Genomic DNA, 17,442 nt, shown 5'->3' on the forward strand with positions numbered 1-17,442 from the left:
GAAAGAATAAATGGATATATTCCAGTGAGACCTTTGCACATTCCTTACTAGACTCAGGGATTTCTGAGGTTTGGCACTTTCTACTGCAGCTAGGTTTATTTTACTCTTGGAATTTCGCAGCACCTCTTTCTCTTTGACTTCTTATTCTTTTAAGGACTGGATGTGTGGAAAGATATTTGTATAAAGATTGATGGGAGTTTTAGGAGCCCATCCTTACCTTAAAAGTGTCTGTTAAAAGGATGAGATTTTTTTTTTTTTGAGAAGGAGGAAGACATCCGATCCTGGTCGTTAAACAAGAGAATAGCAGCCTGGGATCGCCTTGTAAATGTCCAGGCCTGATGGTTGGAGTGCATATGTTTGGCGCACATAAACTATAGACTAGAGTACTATGTGATAAGGATATTTAGAGGGACAGAGAAAAAGTGGCTGCAGTTTAGAGAGAGGCACTTGAATATAATCCATGTATTAGGTACCTGCTATATTCACACACTTAGTTTATTATACTTAGAGCACCTGAGCGCTCGTGGTCTTGTACTTCACTTCCAATCAGAGAAATTAGGGGAATGGTTTACATTGAGATGGTTGTGTTATTCGTTGTGCCTTGAAAACTCCTAAAAGTTTACGTTTTAAACCAGGCTTGGAGAGATAAAGAGGTGTAGAAAACATTTGTTTTGGTGTGTCACTGAAGAAAAGATACTGTCCATCAATTTCTATGTAACCAACTTACTGACTTGTCTTGAAGTTGTTTCTCTTGCAGTACTGCTCTTTTGTCACTTTCCACAAAAATAAATTACACCTTCATTTAAGAGTGAACATCAAGTGAAAGTCTTGGGCACACAGTAGAACTAATGATATTCAAGACTAAACAACATGTCCATCTGCCTTTGACATAGTGCTTTGTGGTACATTTTGCATCTTTAAATGAAATGTTCTTAAAGTTTCGGCTTCAACGAGTTTTGATAATGATGTAGTTATGCCCACACACAACGCAACACACTCTACATTCTACAAGTGCCTCTACTTAATAATGTCACCTGGAATAGAAGTTATTTGGAGAGAAAAACTGGACATCAATAACACGTGATTCAAAGTCATTTTTATAGAGAATGTCTGTCTGATTATAGTGCATGTCTTTATCCACCCACCCATCTGCTGTGACATCTCACCTGCTTGGTTGGTGGTGATGGTGACAGCGGCATGCTGCCTCATCTTGGGTGCCAGCGATGACACACCGTTAAGCGCCTCAATCTCAAATGTGTAGTTAGTGTGGGCTAGCAGATCAGCCACTGTCACTGTGGTGTTGTGGAGGCCCGTGGCTCTTGGCAGAAAGCGAACATTGCTCCGGCAAGGCTCACAACGCTGGGTCCCACCGTTGCTGCCATTAGCAGCAGCACCACGGCAGCGCTTGCAGAGGACAGTAAAAGTGATGTCCTTGCGCCCACCACTGTCCTCCGGCCAACTCCAGTCCAGGATAACCGAAGTCTCGTTGATGGACGAGATCACATTTCGAGGAGCTGAAGGAGGACCTGGTGAACAAAGAAGAGGTGAAATGAAGGTGAAAGGAGGGGGTCATTAAATACAGGGGGGGAGGAGAGGGGTTTTGGGTGGAACAAAAGAAGGTGGAAAGGACAGTGAGTAGTAGAAAGGATATTGGAAAAAGGGAAATAATAGGACAAAGGTAGCATCACCTTCAAACTGACCTTCGATTTAACAGCACATCTGCCCTGTACCAACAGTATGTAGGATGAATTCACTTCTCACATTATACAATATAAAAAAGATTCAACACCATGCTACACTACATAGTGGCATTTAGGTGATTCATCCAAGGCGCAGTGATAGCAGTTGGGGTACGGTAGAACATGCTGGTACCTACTTGAGATTTTCACCAGATTTTCACTTTAAAGAATTGTTCTAACGTGCTGTACAACATGTACACAAGGACCTCTGTCATTGTAGTTTAATTATGGCACAGTATAATATCAGGGTTGTGTTAATATGAGCCTGTGTACGTAATACAGTATGTGTCTGTTTCCCTCTGTTGTTCTGCATCAGTAAGAGAACAGAGGGGTGTGACAGACTTTCTCCCAACAAAATGAATCTCCATCAAAATCGGCTTGACATATAAAGTGAAAACATCTTATTACAAACAGATTTCTCTGAATATTTCCAGATTTTTATATCAAAGCTAAGACTGTAATTGCACGGAGGACAAAACAAAACTGCCAAATAATTCCACAGGGAATAGAGCAGGGAGGAGGAGGAAAAGAGATTGAAATGGGCTTAGTGGATTGTGTCTTGAGATAAAATGCTTTGTTTGGTTTGTTTGACTTGACAAGAATTCACTTTGCTCATAAACTATGTGCAGATCCTGTCTCAGTAATCTGCATTACTGTCTTTGACTGTGTTTGTGCAGGAGAAAAATCAAAAAAAAAATACACCGAATGTCTTCCTGAAGAGAACATTTGAAAGATCACATTAGGGTATCTCGATGACTTCTTAAGACATGTGTAATGCTATAAGATAAGATCAAACATGGATCTAATCCAACATGGCTGTGAAGTTTAAAAGCAGTTTAGCAGCTCATAGTCTAAATAATGTGCTTCCAATTGAAATAAAATAAAACAGATTTAATGTTCTATAGTTGAATGTACTTTTTGGACACAATGAAGGGGGTAACAATGTAATAGGACATTACTTTACCTTACAATTACCAGTAAGCTACCATTCAAACTTAGGCTAGAATTACACAATTCATGGCTTTGTATGATTTCATATCATACAAATCGTTCATAAATCATTCCTATCATACATATCGTTTCCAGCTTAGCCGCAACAGAAATCACCAAATGCAAAGAATCTGACGTCGTGTTACTGTGATCAAAATTACATTTGATGAGGCACATTTGTTTCCAAGTACAGTCAATGTGATAATTGAGAAAAAAAGCCAATTCTAATTAAGCAATAACCATCAAATACTTTGTCAGGATCTTCTCTCAAAATTATCATTCCTTTTCCAACGAATATGTTCCTCTGGTAGACAAACACAGTGATACCCTCTTTATCAGCAGTATCCAGTATTAAGAATGCACATATCAACCTACTCTGTGTATTTTTAAAAGTGATGCTGTGTTTTCTTTGATACTAATCTGACCCTGACAGTCCTCTGGCTCACCTATAAAGCTACCTCCACTGATCACATCAAACTCTTTGACCTGTAACAGAAGATATTACCTGCACAGACATGCACATGTACACATGGAGGCAATCATATACCAATTCCAAATGTCAAAATAATACACTGACATCGAGATTAACATGTGACATGAATTATGGTGTGTAAGAAGTGAGGATGTGCAGGTAATCTCCAATCTCTCACAAAGTTACCTATGTATTGACAGTTCTCTTTAGGTTCTTTCCAGACTCCTATCTATCACCGGAGACAGAGACAGCAGACGCCAAGACTTTACATTTTGAAAAAGGTGATTTCACTGTGTTTTCTCAGCAAGTCACATCAATGGTGATGGCCAGCAAGGCAGACCAGCGCTCACAGCACATTTTTTGTGCTAATTTAGAGGTCGTGCTGTAGGACATAGAGGAATGCATTGATGCATTTTTAATTGGCGGAACTGAATTCTTGGGAGTAGACTATGCTCTATACAGCTGTTACGGAAGCGCCTCGTGTTGAACACAGCAGGAAATACCATATGATTGATTTTTTTTGGTCGATTTTTGGGGGGGAGTTTAATATTCTCTTTTTCCTTCCCTCTGAGATTTACCTACATTTTACCTATCTTTTCAGATTTCATGAGTCACTTCTGAAAAGTCACTTCAGAACAGTCACAATACAAACCCCCCTTCTAAGATAATCATGATCATTATCTTCTAACAATGTATCCATTCTATCCGTGCAGCCCTCGTGTCGCTCAGTCTGTCCCAGTGAGGTGAAATTTGCCTAGCTGACAAGATGGTGTTGAGATAATCACAACGGGGACCTGCCGTGACTGTCTTTCTAATTAGGGTTCTGTCTATGGCTGTGGGCCTCAATTCACATTTTCTACTGTTCTCCACACGGTGAAACTTTTTTTTCTCCCTAGCCCATTTAGTAACGGATGTATCCATAACCTGACATGAGGGAATGCAGTGATTTATAGTTTTATGGGGAATGCATTTTGGAAGGCTTACAGGAGGCATCTGCATCTGCAATCCATTTGCATCAGAGAGGGACAAAAGAAAATCAATTTGAAAGTGGAAAAGGTGATAAAGAGTTCTTGGGCAGCTGTGGCTTTGGTGACCTTTAAATAAATAAGGAATGTTGATGCTCTTTGTCCGTTAATAGGCTGTTTTTGTTGGTGTATTTGGAAATTGCACACTATCATACCAATCTTCAACAGTATTATGTGCAGTCCAACTATAATGAGATTCTGCTAACGAGAAAAATACACTGTAAACACTGTTTTACTGTTTATATAAAAAACCACTACAAAACCCAACATTTTTGGATACAATTTTGAAACTTCTTGGCTTACATTTGCTTATATAAGATGTGTAACTTTTTGTATTTTACGTTGGTTTGTTACAAGAATAACTTTGTGTTGTATAACATTTTACATGGACAAATACAATATTCTACAAAAATTAATCTGTGTAAAGAATCTAAAAAGCGTGAAGACCATCAGACACTAAAACTCAATGACAGCCAAACTAATGACTTTCAGCGTCTCTTCAAGGCCAGTTTCAGACAGGTTTCATTACATGTTTCTTGTGTTGAAATAATAAAAGTGAAACAATAATAGCTGTGATCTGGGCGGAACCTGCATTACAGCAGAACGCCACTGACATCACATATGATGTATCAAATCGCCCCAAATGTTGAGTTAACTGTGGTTTAGAGGCACACTTACGGGTACAGGCCATGGAGGCAGGGTCTCCCTCGGCGCGGAAGTAATTTTTCTCACAGCCACAATGCAGCGACCCCTCATGGTGAGAGAAACTATGAGGCGGACACTTGGAACACTCCATATTTCCGAGCGTAGATTTGTAGAAGCCTGCCCTGCACACTGGAGACAAAAGAACACAGACAGATGCATGAGCGTCATGCTGAACCAGCACATCGATAGCTATCTAATGGCTGCATTCTTCGTCAGAGCACCTCCTAGAACAAGAGCAAGCACTGTAGATGAAAGATGGAGATTATTTAGTACTCTCTTTCTCTCTCTCTCTCACACACTCTCACACACACACACACGCACACAAACTGTGAGAAGAGGACTGAATGTAAATCTGTTGTTAATGTAACAAGAATCCATTGGCTGCTGGTCTTTGTCTCTATTTCTCTCTCTCTTCATCTCTCAGAAGGCACAACATGAATAATGCAAATTGTCCCCCCAGATAAAAGGGCTGTTCTCTTTAAATATCTGTGGTATTAAATCAGCACTCAGCAGCTCTTTTAACTCCTACTCACCACAAATCTGTTGCAATCTGTGCAAGCAGGGTGACACTCCACCTGTGTAAAGTATATGGCATGTGGAAGTGTACGCGTGTTTGTGTAGGAAGGAGGATCAAGGGGAGAGGATCAAAAAAAGACTAACTTTTCTCTCCTTTCTCTGTCTATTTACTTCCAACCCACTCCTTTATTTTCTCTACTTTTCTTCTCTTCACACACACTCAGGTCCTTGTCACAGTAATCAGACTTGATGATAGGATTCAAAGCATTTAAAACTAGGAAAAAAGTCACGGTTGTAAAGTCCATTTTACTGCCCATAGACAGTAGGCTTTATCATCAACAGTAGAGGTACAAATCATGGGATTAAAGCAGCATTCAATATCTTTAAATGTGACCATTTTGTGTACCAAATGTTTAAGCAACATTGTGTTTAAAACCAGGCGGGTAAACTGTGTGATAAATTCATGAAAATAGGCTACATATGGTTAATTATTAAAATTGGGTGACACTGATTGAATCAATCCAGATTTGTATCAAAATTCAAACATGGAACTTTTATAGTAATCTGTTGCACGCAACCACAGGCAAACACGCTGTTTCTCTCTCTCTCTCTCTGTCTCTCTCTCTCTCTCTCTCTCTTTCTCTCTTTCGTGTACACACATACACACAAACACACGAGATTTAAAAAAAATGTCTCGCAGCAATAGCAGCAAGCCAGCAGAATGTGTGGGCTCAGCAGAAAAGGTCTGACAGATCCCAGTGGTGGACAACACACTCCTGCAAAAGCCAACACTGCTGATACTACTGCCATATCCATCACTGACACTGGCACACCAAGGTCCCGATGCTACACTAAATACTCCTCTGCCTCCCCTGTACAGTGTGTATTTGTGTGTGTGTGCGCGTGCGTGCATGTGAGAGTAATAGGATGTGAAGTGGGTTTAAACAGCCCTATATGATCCTACTGATGGAATGACAACCACAACACTTGCTGACACACACAAAACAGACCACCCTGATTGGAGGACACAGTGGGAAATTAGCCCTGACAGCCAGCACCCCCAACCAATCAGGTAAGAGAAGCGGTGAGATAACTGCTGGGTCAGCAGAAATGCACAAGGAGCATAAAAACAGAAGTGTGGATAAACAGACAAAAGTTCAAATGAATTAATCTCATGAGAGTGGCAGACTGAGCCCTCATCTGATCCTCTTTATCCATAAACAACCCTTGACAGAGCACACATGCCCCTAACAGTTCACCCCTGGATAACACCAAAAAAAAGATGCCTTCACTATATTCACTGGACAGTTAAAACACTAAGATCAAGTTCAACTGGATCTGTTTCCATTTAGCTACCATATGTAACAACTCCTGGTATTCATCTCACTGCGGATGAGAAACTAACCAATCACAGAGATTTACTTTCTCACTGGTAAAGCTGTGGGCTGGAGCTTTTTTTTTTTTTTTTATTCTTGGACGTTCCAAGTCATATGTGTTTTATTTCTGTATATGCTTTTTTTCTTGTTCTTTTAGAGTAACATAGATCAAGAAAGATAAGAAACATCAAGGCAATTATGTTATCTCAAAATGGAAATCTATGCCCGTGGCTCACAGCCCCAAGCTCCTTGGTTCCCGATGAAGATGTAACTCTTTTAAAATGGGTCAAGATTATATGTTTTCATTCTGAAAAAGGCTACATAATCTCCTTAACCAGCTGCACATTTGTAGTTTTTAGCGACCATTACTCACACGGGAGTAAATGGTGCATTTGTTTGGAACTATTTTCAGCTGTGGATTAATACACATTTTGAGCATTAGTGCATATTTATGGTGCTGGGAGTTTGTGGAATGTGTCACCCTGTGTAATGATGTGGTTCACCGATGTGTTTTTCAATAGTTTTTAGGGGTCAGTGGAGGTCTATGGCACAGATGAATTGGCTCTATCATTCTTTGGCTGCACCGAAAATACTTCTTAGTCGGATCAATTTGTTAATATTAAATCCTTTAAGCGCGGCCCTCTGCAGCTGCTAGAGGAACCTACATCTTACTTGACGTGGATGAATGACTCTGGCAAGTCAACACTCCACAAATGTAAGAAAAACAGCCCCATTTCCACTTAAAAGTTAAAAATATACGGGGACTTTTCAGTGCGTAACACAGCCGCGAAACTTATTAGGCACAGAGAGGATCTCATAAACTTTCAATGTAAAAATTAATAACCAAAGCTGCACTTACGGTATGAGGTTTTCATATGACAGTACAGTGATATGTTGTATTTTCTTGACCGCAACCCTAAAAATATTTTTATAACTGTTGGAAAAGGATAATAAAGGTCCTGTTTCTTCCCTCTGTGTCTGCCAGGGTAAAAAGCAGCCCGACAGAGGCTGATGGTAAAATCAGATTCAGCTCGCAGGCGGTTAACTACTCATCTAGAGGGGAACCAATATATGTTACACTGACATCCACCAGCAGTATGTGGATAGTATGTTACTGTGTGTGTGTGTGTGTGTGTGTGTGTGCCCCAGGAGAGGAAACTCAGCACTTCTTCAGATGACGGAGTGTGTGAGATTAATTAAAAGATGTGTGTGTGTGTGTGTGTGTGTGTGTGTGTGTGTGTATATGTGTGTGTGTGAAAATAACATATACAGGGACACGCACATTTCACAAGAACATCACTGTGTTGACAAAAATAGAGAAAATGAAATATTTGCACAAGAGGAAAATATGAAGGTTATCCCCTCCTGAATCATCCTTTATTCATTTTCAAATCAATAACAGCAGCAACAACAGCATGTAAGGAGTGTATCACTGTCCCTGTACGTCTTCCTTTGTGATACACACACACAAACACACACTCAAGTTGAAATTCTTGCAAATACTCACACACTGACAGGGGTATAACACAATGTCTACATAATGACAGCTGAAACACAATCTCTTCATTCACTTTTAAGGAGCGATACACACTTGCTACACACACACACATGCACTCATGTGAAGCTGCAGCAGCCACATGATATGGTGGTTGTAAAATAACCCGGGCTGCAATTTGCTCGATCAATAGTCTAGGTCATAGGACACCCCCATCAATAATTAATATGACTGCTGGATGATCTGGTGGCCACATGCATTCCCTCTTTTTGCATGTTTATTGAAAACCTGACTTGACCTTGGTGGGACCAGATTATGTTAACCTGCTATGGGTCATTTAAGCGGGACCAATTTCAAAGAGTTTTAGAGGCAGCAATTATATTTATTGTCTGAATTAGTGCACTGTGTTCCAAATTATTACGCATATGCTGTTTTTGTTCGTTTTTCCTAAATAGTCAATACAAATGACAGTCAGTACGATTTTTTAAATCCTCAACAATTATATTATAATCAGGATTTTATTAAACAAAACTTCAGATGATGACAACAGTGTTTTTTTAAATAACTCAAAATACAGTGTTCCAAATTATTATGCACGACAGAGTTTCAAAGCATTCAATAGGTTATAAAGAATTGAAAATGCAAATCTGTTGTATTCTCTGCATTAGGAGATATTTTTTTCTCAAATTAAATGCTGTTTCAATCAAAAACATCTTTATAGGTCAAGTTACATGTTAACATAGGAGCCCTTCTTGAATAGCACCTTCACAACTCTCCCATCCATTGAACTTGTGAGTCCATTTATAGTTTCTGCCTGGATTTCATATAATTATGCCAGAATTGCCTCCCAGAGCTGCTGTTTTGAGGTATACTGCCGGTATACTGCCGCCCACCCTCATAGATCTTCCTTGTAAGGGTGCTCCACAGGTTCTCAATAGGGTTGAGGTCAGGGGATGATGGTGGCCACACCATGATTTTCTCTCCCTTTATGCCCATGGCAGCCAAGGACTCAATGGTATTTTTTGCAGCATGGGATGGTGCATTGTCTCGCATGAAAATGATTTTACTCCGGAAGGCACGGTTCTTCTTTTTATACCAAGGCAGGAAATGATCCGTTAGGAACTCCACATATTTTGCATAGGTCATTTTGACACCTTCGGGCACCCTGAAGGGGCCTACCAGCTCACTCCCCATTATTCCAGCCCAAAACATCACTCCACCACCTCTTTGCTGACCAACCACCAGCCACCATGGCCCAACAGCCTTGTTGGGTCTTCATGTATTTCCAAGCCCATTGCAAACGTTTCTCCTTGTGAGCATTGGTTAGGGGTGGCCGAAATACAGCTTTATGCACAACTGCAAGCCTCTGAAGGATCCTGCATCGAGAGGTTCTTGGGACTCCAGAGGCACCAGCAGCTTCAAATACCTGTTTGCTGCTCAGCAGTGGCTTTTTAACAGCTGCTGTCTTAATACGATGTATTTGCTTGACAGAAATCTTCCTCAATGCACCTTTATCTGAACGAACCCGTCTGCGCTCTGAATCACACACATTTCTTCTCACAGTACGATGATCTCTCTTAAGTTTTTGTGAAAATTTCCAGTGTTTTCATACCTTTTGCAAGGCATTGCAATATTTCACTCTTTTCATCTGCAGAAAGATCTTTCTTTCTCCCCATATTGCATGAAACCTGTGACCTGCGTAATAATGTGGAACAACCTCCTTTAGTAGTTTCCCTTTAGTTAGACTCACCTGCCAAATAAATTATCAAGCCTGTCTGAAATTGATGTCAGTGTTTTAAACAGACAGGAGAAACAACACAAGCAAAATGTTTCATTGAAAAACAAAAAAACAAAAGTTTGTTTAACTGAAATCCTACTTGCATAATAATTTGGAACACAGTGTAAAGCAAAGATGTTTCACAATTCTGTGATTTCAATGAAATGAAACCTGGAATCTGTTTTCAGTTGATAACTAAAGCTCAGTTACACAGTAAAATGATTTCAATTGTAAAAGTCTCACAGAACATCTAGGGGCGCTGTCCGTAGAAATAGCAATACGCAACTATGATCTCATTAGAAGCATATATACGCTTCTAATTACAATAGAGTGTAATCATCAGAAAACATGATTTCACTCCACATGTTATTTCTTTGTTATTTCAGGACTTGTGACCTCTTGACTTTACTTGTTACTTGTAAATTGATTGGTGTAACATGACAAAAACCACCTTTGCCCTTGACTCCTATCTTTGTGTCAGCTTAACCTGAATTCTACACCCTTGGTCTCCATCTCTGCCTCTCTCTCTCACACACACACATACACACACACACACACACATACACAGACATACGCATACACACTTCCACCTAACTGCGAACACAACTGGAGCAAAACGCCAACCTAACAATTGATTTCCTGTTTCGACACCACCTCCGCCTCTTTTCTTTCTCAATCCGACAAGATCCCAACGACTTTCACTCCCTCTCTCCTCCCCTTCCATCTTCCTCCGTCTCCACCTCCCCTTCATCCTGCCCACCCGCCTCCTCTTCTTTTCTGTGGCTTTCCCTTCTCTTTGTTTTGCTCCATCCTTCTTTCCTTAATTGGAATAGCTCTCTTTGAAATGGAAAAGTTATTTACTTTGACAGCTTAGGCATTTGGCTGGCGGTCTTATCCGGAGCCACTTGTAATGTTACTGGAAACATGGCAACAGTAAACATCTTGCCCCCTGCCATGAAATCCCCCTTTGGGCCAAGCAGTAAAAAGTTACAGAAATCTGAAAAAGGTCAAAGTCTTCTCTGAAACCATGGTATACTTTGGTGGGAAATTTTCACTTCCCTAATAATCACGTCAGGGTTTAAATATAGTGCACCATGGCATGACTTTGGCACATTATCAACTAATGAGTAGACACATAAAAATTCCAGCATAGCTACGTTTTTCAACAATTAGGATGATCTTATGATCTCAGATTGCCATCCATCTGAGTATTCATAGAGAGTTCAAATGCAAAATACATTTTTAAGGATTTTTCTTCACAATTTAAAACTCAGAATTTTGCCACAAAACATTAAATACCAGCAGCCACAGTATATGAACATTTTATTTCCTTTCAAAACCTGGAAGACTTAACCCCTAATAACAAGCACACAGAAAAAATTATGTCACAGAGAAGGACACAATGAGATATTGAAGGCTCCAGTTCATGACTATATCACTCTGACAAATAAGGTGTGAAAGACATTCATTATGCTGAATTACAATCTATTTGCTAAAGCTAACCTGTAACCTGATAAAATAATCAAAATTGATATGTTGTATCTTGGGGCAAATTGAAAATGCATGCATTGTATCTTATATTCAATTATTGTGCCGCTTCCCATGATAATCACATACTGAGAGTTGATTCACATATCAGCACGGCAGACCAATGTGCTTTTGTACGTCCACAAGTGTCCATCAACTGGTGGACACATTAAATGTCCAAAATTAACCTTGAAAGTAATTCAGTTTCGGCCGCAGTGATTAGAGTTGCCAAAGCTAATCAGAATATAACAAAGGCCTAGTAGGCCCTCCGCGCTTAAGGTCGTAATTGCTGATGATCTTATGTTGTGATTGTTTCAGTCCTGTACTGGCAAGATTGGCTGGGATATACTTAAGCAACAGCATCAGCAGCATTCAGTGGTTTCTTTGTTGATTTGATAAAGATCTGTATGTATGGACAATTTGCAGAAGCTGCTTAAAATCATCACTTCTAGCTGGAACACTATGACCACTGTAGATGTAGGGCACATGATAAAGAAAAGAAAAATCTGTGATTTCAGAGAATTCTGGCACTGCTTCACAGAATAAGCTCATCACTGACTCATTTGCAGATGGAATTGCCTATTAAATTTCTTGCCAGATACAATAGAGATTTTTAATTATAAAGACCACCCAAGAAAGCCAGATCTATATAACAGCATTTTCTGAAATTACTGATCCTGTGATCTTATGATAGTTACAAACCACCTCTGTGAGAACTAGCAGCTGTTCTGCCTGTCACAGAGGACCTAAAAATGGGCCACCAGATCAATTTGTGACCCTGATGTTCAGTTTTATCATTGCCACCTCACAACCTCATAATCTGTATTTTCAGCAGCAATAGAAATGAGGCAGTTGGCTTCAACAGCTGAGCAGTGGAGGGCCAGATTGGAGTTTGTGATGCTAACTGCAGCCTAATGGCCTGGAGAGACCCCGCTATTCAAATCTGTTCATCTACACACTCTCAAAGAGACTCTTCTGCTGCATAGATACACTGTGTGTCTGTGTGTATTCATGTCAGTGTGTGTGTGTGTGTGTTTTCGTGTATGATGAGTCCAGCATACTAATCATTATACCACACAACCACCAGCAGTTTCTGTATGTGTGAAAGAAAGTTACCATGTGTTTGTGTTTGTGTGTTTTGTGCACGCAAGCACACACGCATACTGGCACAGTAAAGCTTAATTAAGCGATCTGATCCAACAGTTATTTGCATAATAAAGCCGCCTGATGAGGAGGATAAGAGGACGAAAGGAAGCAGAGGAAGATCGAGGGAGGTGGAGGAGGAGTTGGAGGAAGAGGAAGAAGGAAGAAGTAGCATAGTAGTAATGTGAGAACGGTCGACATTACATGTATTGTACCAGTCAGGAAAGCAGAGAGGAAGCGTGCATGTAGGTAAAAACACGCACATTAACACATGGATCGAATACTGTGTGTGTGTGTGTGTGTGTGTGTGTGTGTGTGTGCTTTGCCTGCTGCAAGGTTTTATGACTTAAACAACCTGCGATATTGCTTTTGTGTGTGAAATTTTTCCCTCTACATTTTCCAATTATGTAATCATTAAACAAGCAGTATAGTCAAAGTGTGCTGCCTGCACTAAATTAGATTTTAATAGTAGCAAATATTGGCCTTCATAGATCAGTCTAACCTCGACAATAGAAAAGACTGGCAACTGACCTCCTCTCTGTTTCCTCTCTCTCTCTCTTTCATGCTCTTCAGTTCAAGGGGAAATTAGCAGAATCAAATCAGACTTTATGTGCTTGCTGCTCTGCTGCATTGTGGTATCAGCTTGAGATGCTTATTACATCTAATAAAAACACTGACATGACACAGTTAACATCTCAAGATATCTTCTAGGGAAGCTTCGAAAACAATGTGGAAAAATGAGAGTTTCCCATAATTCACTGCAATATATAAGGCATCGGGTAGTGTAAATGTCACCTTGAGATCGCCTCTAATGATTCCAATAAACTTTCCATCTATTTAGATTTATTTACACATTTTCACATTGTTATTATTATTAATAAGCTCAGTGTAAGTCACTTTAAAAAGTACTGCTTCTCTATTTAACATATAGAGATGCATTAGAGCAGTATGGACGGATACTACATGCGGTGCTTTTCCTTAAAACGAAATAAATGGAGCATGAGAGAGAAAAGGCAATTTTATTAAAATAGCATGTTTGAGTGTTTCCGTGTGTGTATGTGTGTGTGTGTGTGTGTGTGTGTGTTATGTGAAGGACGATAAACTGGGGCAAAACAGGGTAAGCACTGCACAAACCCCACACACGCAGCGGCATGGATCAACTCCCTGCTGTATCCATCAAGGATGCAATAACTGTTTCCTGCACCCTCCACACTCCAGAGGTTAGCCAGGTCAGTGAGAAAATCCAGGACAACCAGCACACGCACAGACACAGACACACACACACACACACACTAAAGTGGTGTTAATTTCTGCATATAGATGTGGGGAGCTTTACCACACACATAACTGTCCTTTTTACATATCTCTCCAAGCTACAAATTGATAACTGAGTGTGTGTGTGTGTGTGTGTGTGTGTGTGTGTGTGTGTGTGTGTGTGTGTGTGTCTGTGCGTGCGTGGCATAGATGGGAGATGGACAGAGTGGGAAGTCACAGTCAAAAAGATGAGAACACATTTGCACTTTCCCACACATAAACACTAACAACACGCACTAACAATCAGCCTTTTTGTATTGATCCATCACGCGCAGTGCCAAACCCAGCACACTAGTGTGTGTCTGTGTGTCTGTGTGTCTGTGTGTATATGCATTCATTGTGTTGTGTTGTGAAGATTACACTGACCTCTTAATGCCCTGTCACTTGCTCAAACACAGACACACACAAACACATTCCACTATTGCCCTTCCTGGAAACGCTTCACAACTTAAACAGCCTTAAACCCCATTTGCCTCCACTCATCCTTTGCAGCACTATTGTGGTGCTTTGAATACAACTGATAACCAGCCATGTACACCAAACACACATTCACACAAACACACTAGCTGTCGTCATTGTGGTGATTTAGAATTGCACACACCATTGTACCTTAATCTCATGTGTGACAATAGTAGCCAGTGGCAACCATGTCACCGTTTCCATGCTGATATGGGAAATTGATGTGGAACTCAGACAGATTTCCATCTTTTATTTGGATTTCCATTGGCAAGTAGGGGATTTATAAGTATTGTTATTAAAATGAAACTCTAAAGTAATGTTATTGTATTTAAGTAATCAATTACAGTGCGTTTACTTCTTGTTACAAGTCCCTTAACATATCACATCTTTAGAGAAAAGTCAGTACAAGTTAGTGCAGTATGTTCTTTTTTTAAAAGGGTCTTTTTCATAATAACCAAACCTCAACATCCAATGTTGCCATTGCATCTATAGAATGAATGGATCGATGGATGGATTGGAAAACTGGAGTGAAAAGTTCAGGGTCAAAGGGGGAGAGGGTGTGGGTAACAGGATGGGTAGTCGGAGAGAGAAGAGAAATGGGAAAGGAATGGCAAAAGCTTAGAAGAGTGCTAAGTAGTTATTCCAATTCCATATGCATCTGTCAGCATTAAGTAAATATGTGTCTATCTGTCTGTGTTTGTGTGTTTGTGTGTATGTGCAAGGTCCTTTTTTGTGCCCTATTTTGAGAGGCAGGCAACACCAGGGCAGTTTTATTGACCAATGCCAGAGAGGACACGCTCTCTACTTTAAGAGAAAATAGGCCATCTACAATGCTGCTGGACACACACAAACACACACGCGCACACACACACACACACACACACACACACACACACACACACACACACACACACAATGATGGTGACCCATTTCACTCAATGTGCTCAGTCGACAAGACTTACATAAAGAAATTGTGATGCCGACTACTTTTATAATAAAATTGAAGCAAGACAGCACAACACGAGCAACTACACTGTTCTAAACTTCTGATATTACTGATATTAATAAAACTGAATCCATATTAGTATCTAAATTTAATACATACAGGACTGTAAAACATAAATAAAACGGTGGTAGTTTGTTGGAATCTCTTAACTGGAATTGAATATAAATCAACATTTTGATGAGTTGCAAACTCATTTGAAATATTTTCAAGTTATCACCATATCTGTTATATCCACATGTTCTGATTTTTTTCAATTAGATTTTTAAGCCATTGTATGTACTGTATACATAAGCTACATTTTACTGAGTATACAGTGACTCTTTATTTTACATCGCTTGAATGGACTAATTGATATAATAAACATGACTTGTGTGGTCTCACTCCGGTTTGAGGTCTCTCTAGTGTCTATTATAATTCAAATTAATTGATGTCCATATGGTTGCTGACATTGAGCCCCAGTCGGGTGGAAGCTACTCTGCCTGCTGAGGTCTGGGAGGGGAACTGTAGTAAAGCACACTAGGGAAGACCACTTTCACTGCTGGAGCACCTGAGGACGACTGAAGGACACACACACACACACATGCATGATTATGCAAACGCTGACAGACACCTACACACCAGCCTCAGTATGTGGCTGCTGCCATATGCTAAGGAGCCCCCAGGCTCCTCTCACTTCAGACAACATGACATTCTGGCTTTCATATTGCCCTCCGTGTTACTCTCACCAGAATCTGAAACACCCAGACTAGAGAGTGGATGCTGGGACGAATTGAAATTTGAAGGAAAATTGAAACACTTTGTTCAAACTCCCTGTTTCCAATTTTCTTGTCCTTGTCTTGTCTTGGGGACAATCACAGGATGAAATTTTATTCATTAATATATGCCAGTTTTGCACCATCTCATGTTTTCTCACTCACCTTCTCTCTGTGCTGTCCTTCAAATTTGATCAACACGTCTAATCGTTGATTTTCTGGTTAAATGTCATGTGGACTAGACATCCATTCTGAAATAAATATTGATAACACTGGTGCTCCGCAAATTCCAACATCTGGTTTGCTTTTCTTGCAACAGGAAACAATCTAAACTGTCTGAAGCTAAGACTGCTTCTTCCCTTTTAAAGACACTTACTAAAGCCTTTTTCTTTTTAACACCACCTCATTTCATAACCATATTATAGCATATTCTAGAATACCCCCGCTTACCTTACCTCATTACATCACACCAAACCAAATATTTCACGTGCCTCATTAGCTCTCACCTTGAAAGTCACCACCACCCACGACAGAAGCGGGAAGGTCAGAATCTATTTATTGAGGTCTGAGAATTCCTCTGTGTAGCCCATGCCCAAGGTGGCTAATAGGATTCTCCTCCATGCCACAGGGGACAAAATGAGAGGCAATTTGATCAAGGTTTCGTATAACAAAATAATAATCACATTCACAGCTCCATGGCAATGTTGCAGCCCCTTCCGCTTGCAGCATGGTGCATTCAAATTAGCCCCTATCTCATTTGATGCTTCGTTATGCTCCCCAGTGACGTTCTTAACCTGTGACATTCTTTTATGAGAGCGAGCAAAAGAGAAGAATTTGATACAAGCGCAAGACAGAGAAAGTCACAGATGTGGAGGCATGACTTAGCGTCGGTATGTCCAAATTAGATCTTATAGTTTTTGTTTGGTTTTATTCATGTTTGTTTTTATTATTGATAATAAAAATAATAAAAAAAATAAAAAGTAGCCAAATAATGACCAAACCTGGATGCTACACAAAATTATCTGACCAAATCATCCAAATAAACATTCGTAAATAATTACTTGTTACATCCTTTGAACTGTCACATTGAAACTGCAGCAAGTAACTGTTTACACTGTTGCCATGGAAAAGCAAATCTGCTGGACG

General features: G+C 40.0%; 1 protein-coding gene across 1 annotated transcript in view; it reads right to left on the minus strand.

The window, feature by feature from the left end:
* Window positions 1–17,442, minus strand: part of epha3 (eph receptor A3) — a 94,722-nt gene that overhangs the window by 37,238 nt on the left and 40,042 nt on the right. Inside the window, exons 4-5 of the mRNA XM_070837528.1 lie at window positions 4,905–5,060; window positions 1,167–1,526 (exon numbers count right to left, since the gene is read on the minus strand). Coding sequence (XP_070693629.1) covers window positions 1,167–1,526; window positions 4,905–5,060 — 516 coding nt within the window. The remainder of the gene's footprint in view (window positions 1–1,166; window positions 1,527–4,904; window positions 5,061–17,442) is intronic.

Source organism: Pempheris klunzingeri, chromosome 10 (assembly GCF_042242105.1).
Source record: "Pempheris klunzingeri isolate RE-2024b chromosome 10, fPemKlu1.hap1, whole genome shotgun sequence".
Lineage (NCBI taxonomy): Eukaryota > Metazoa > Chordata > Actinopteri > Acropomatiformes > Pempheridae > Pempheris > Pempheris klunzingeri.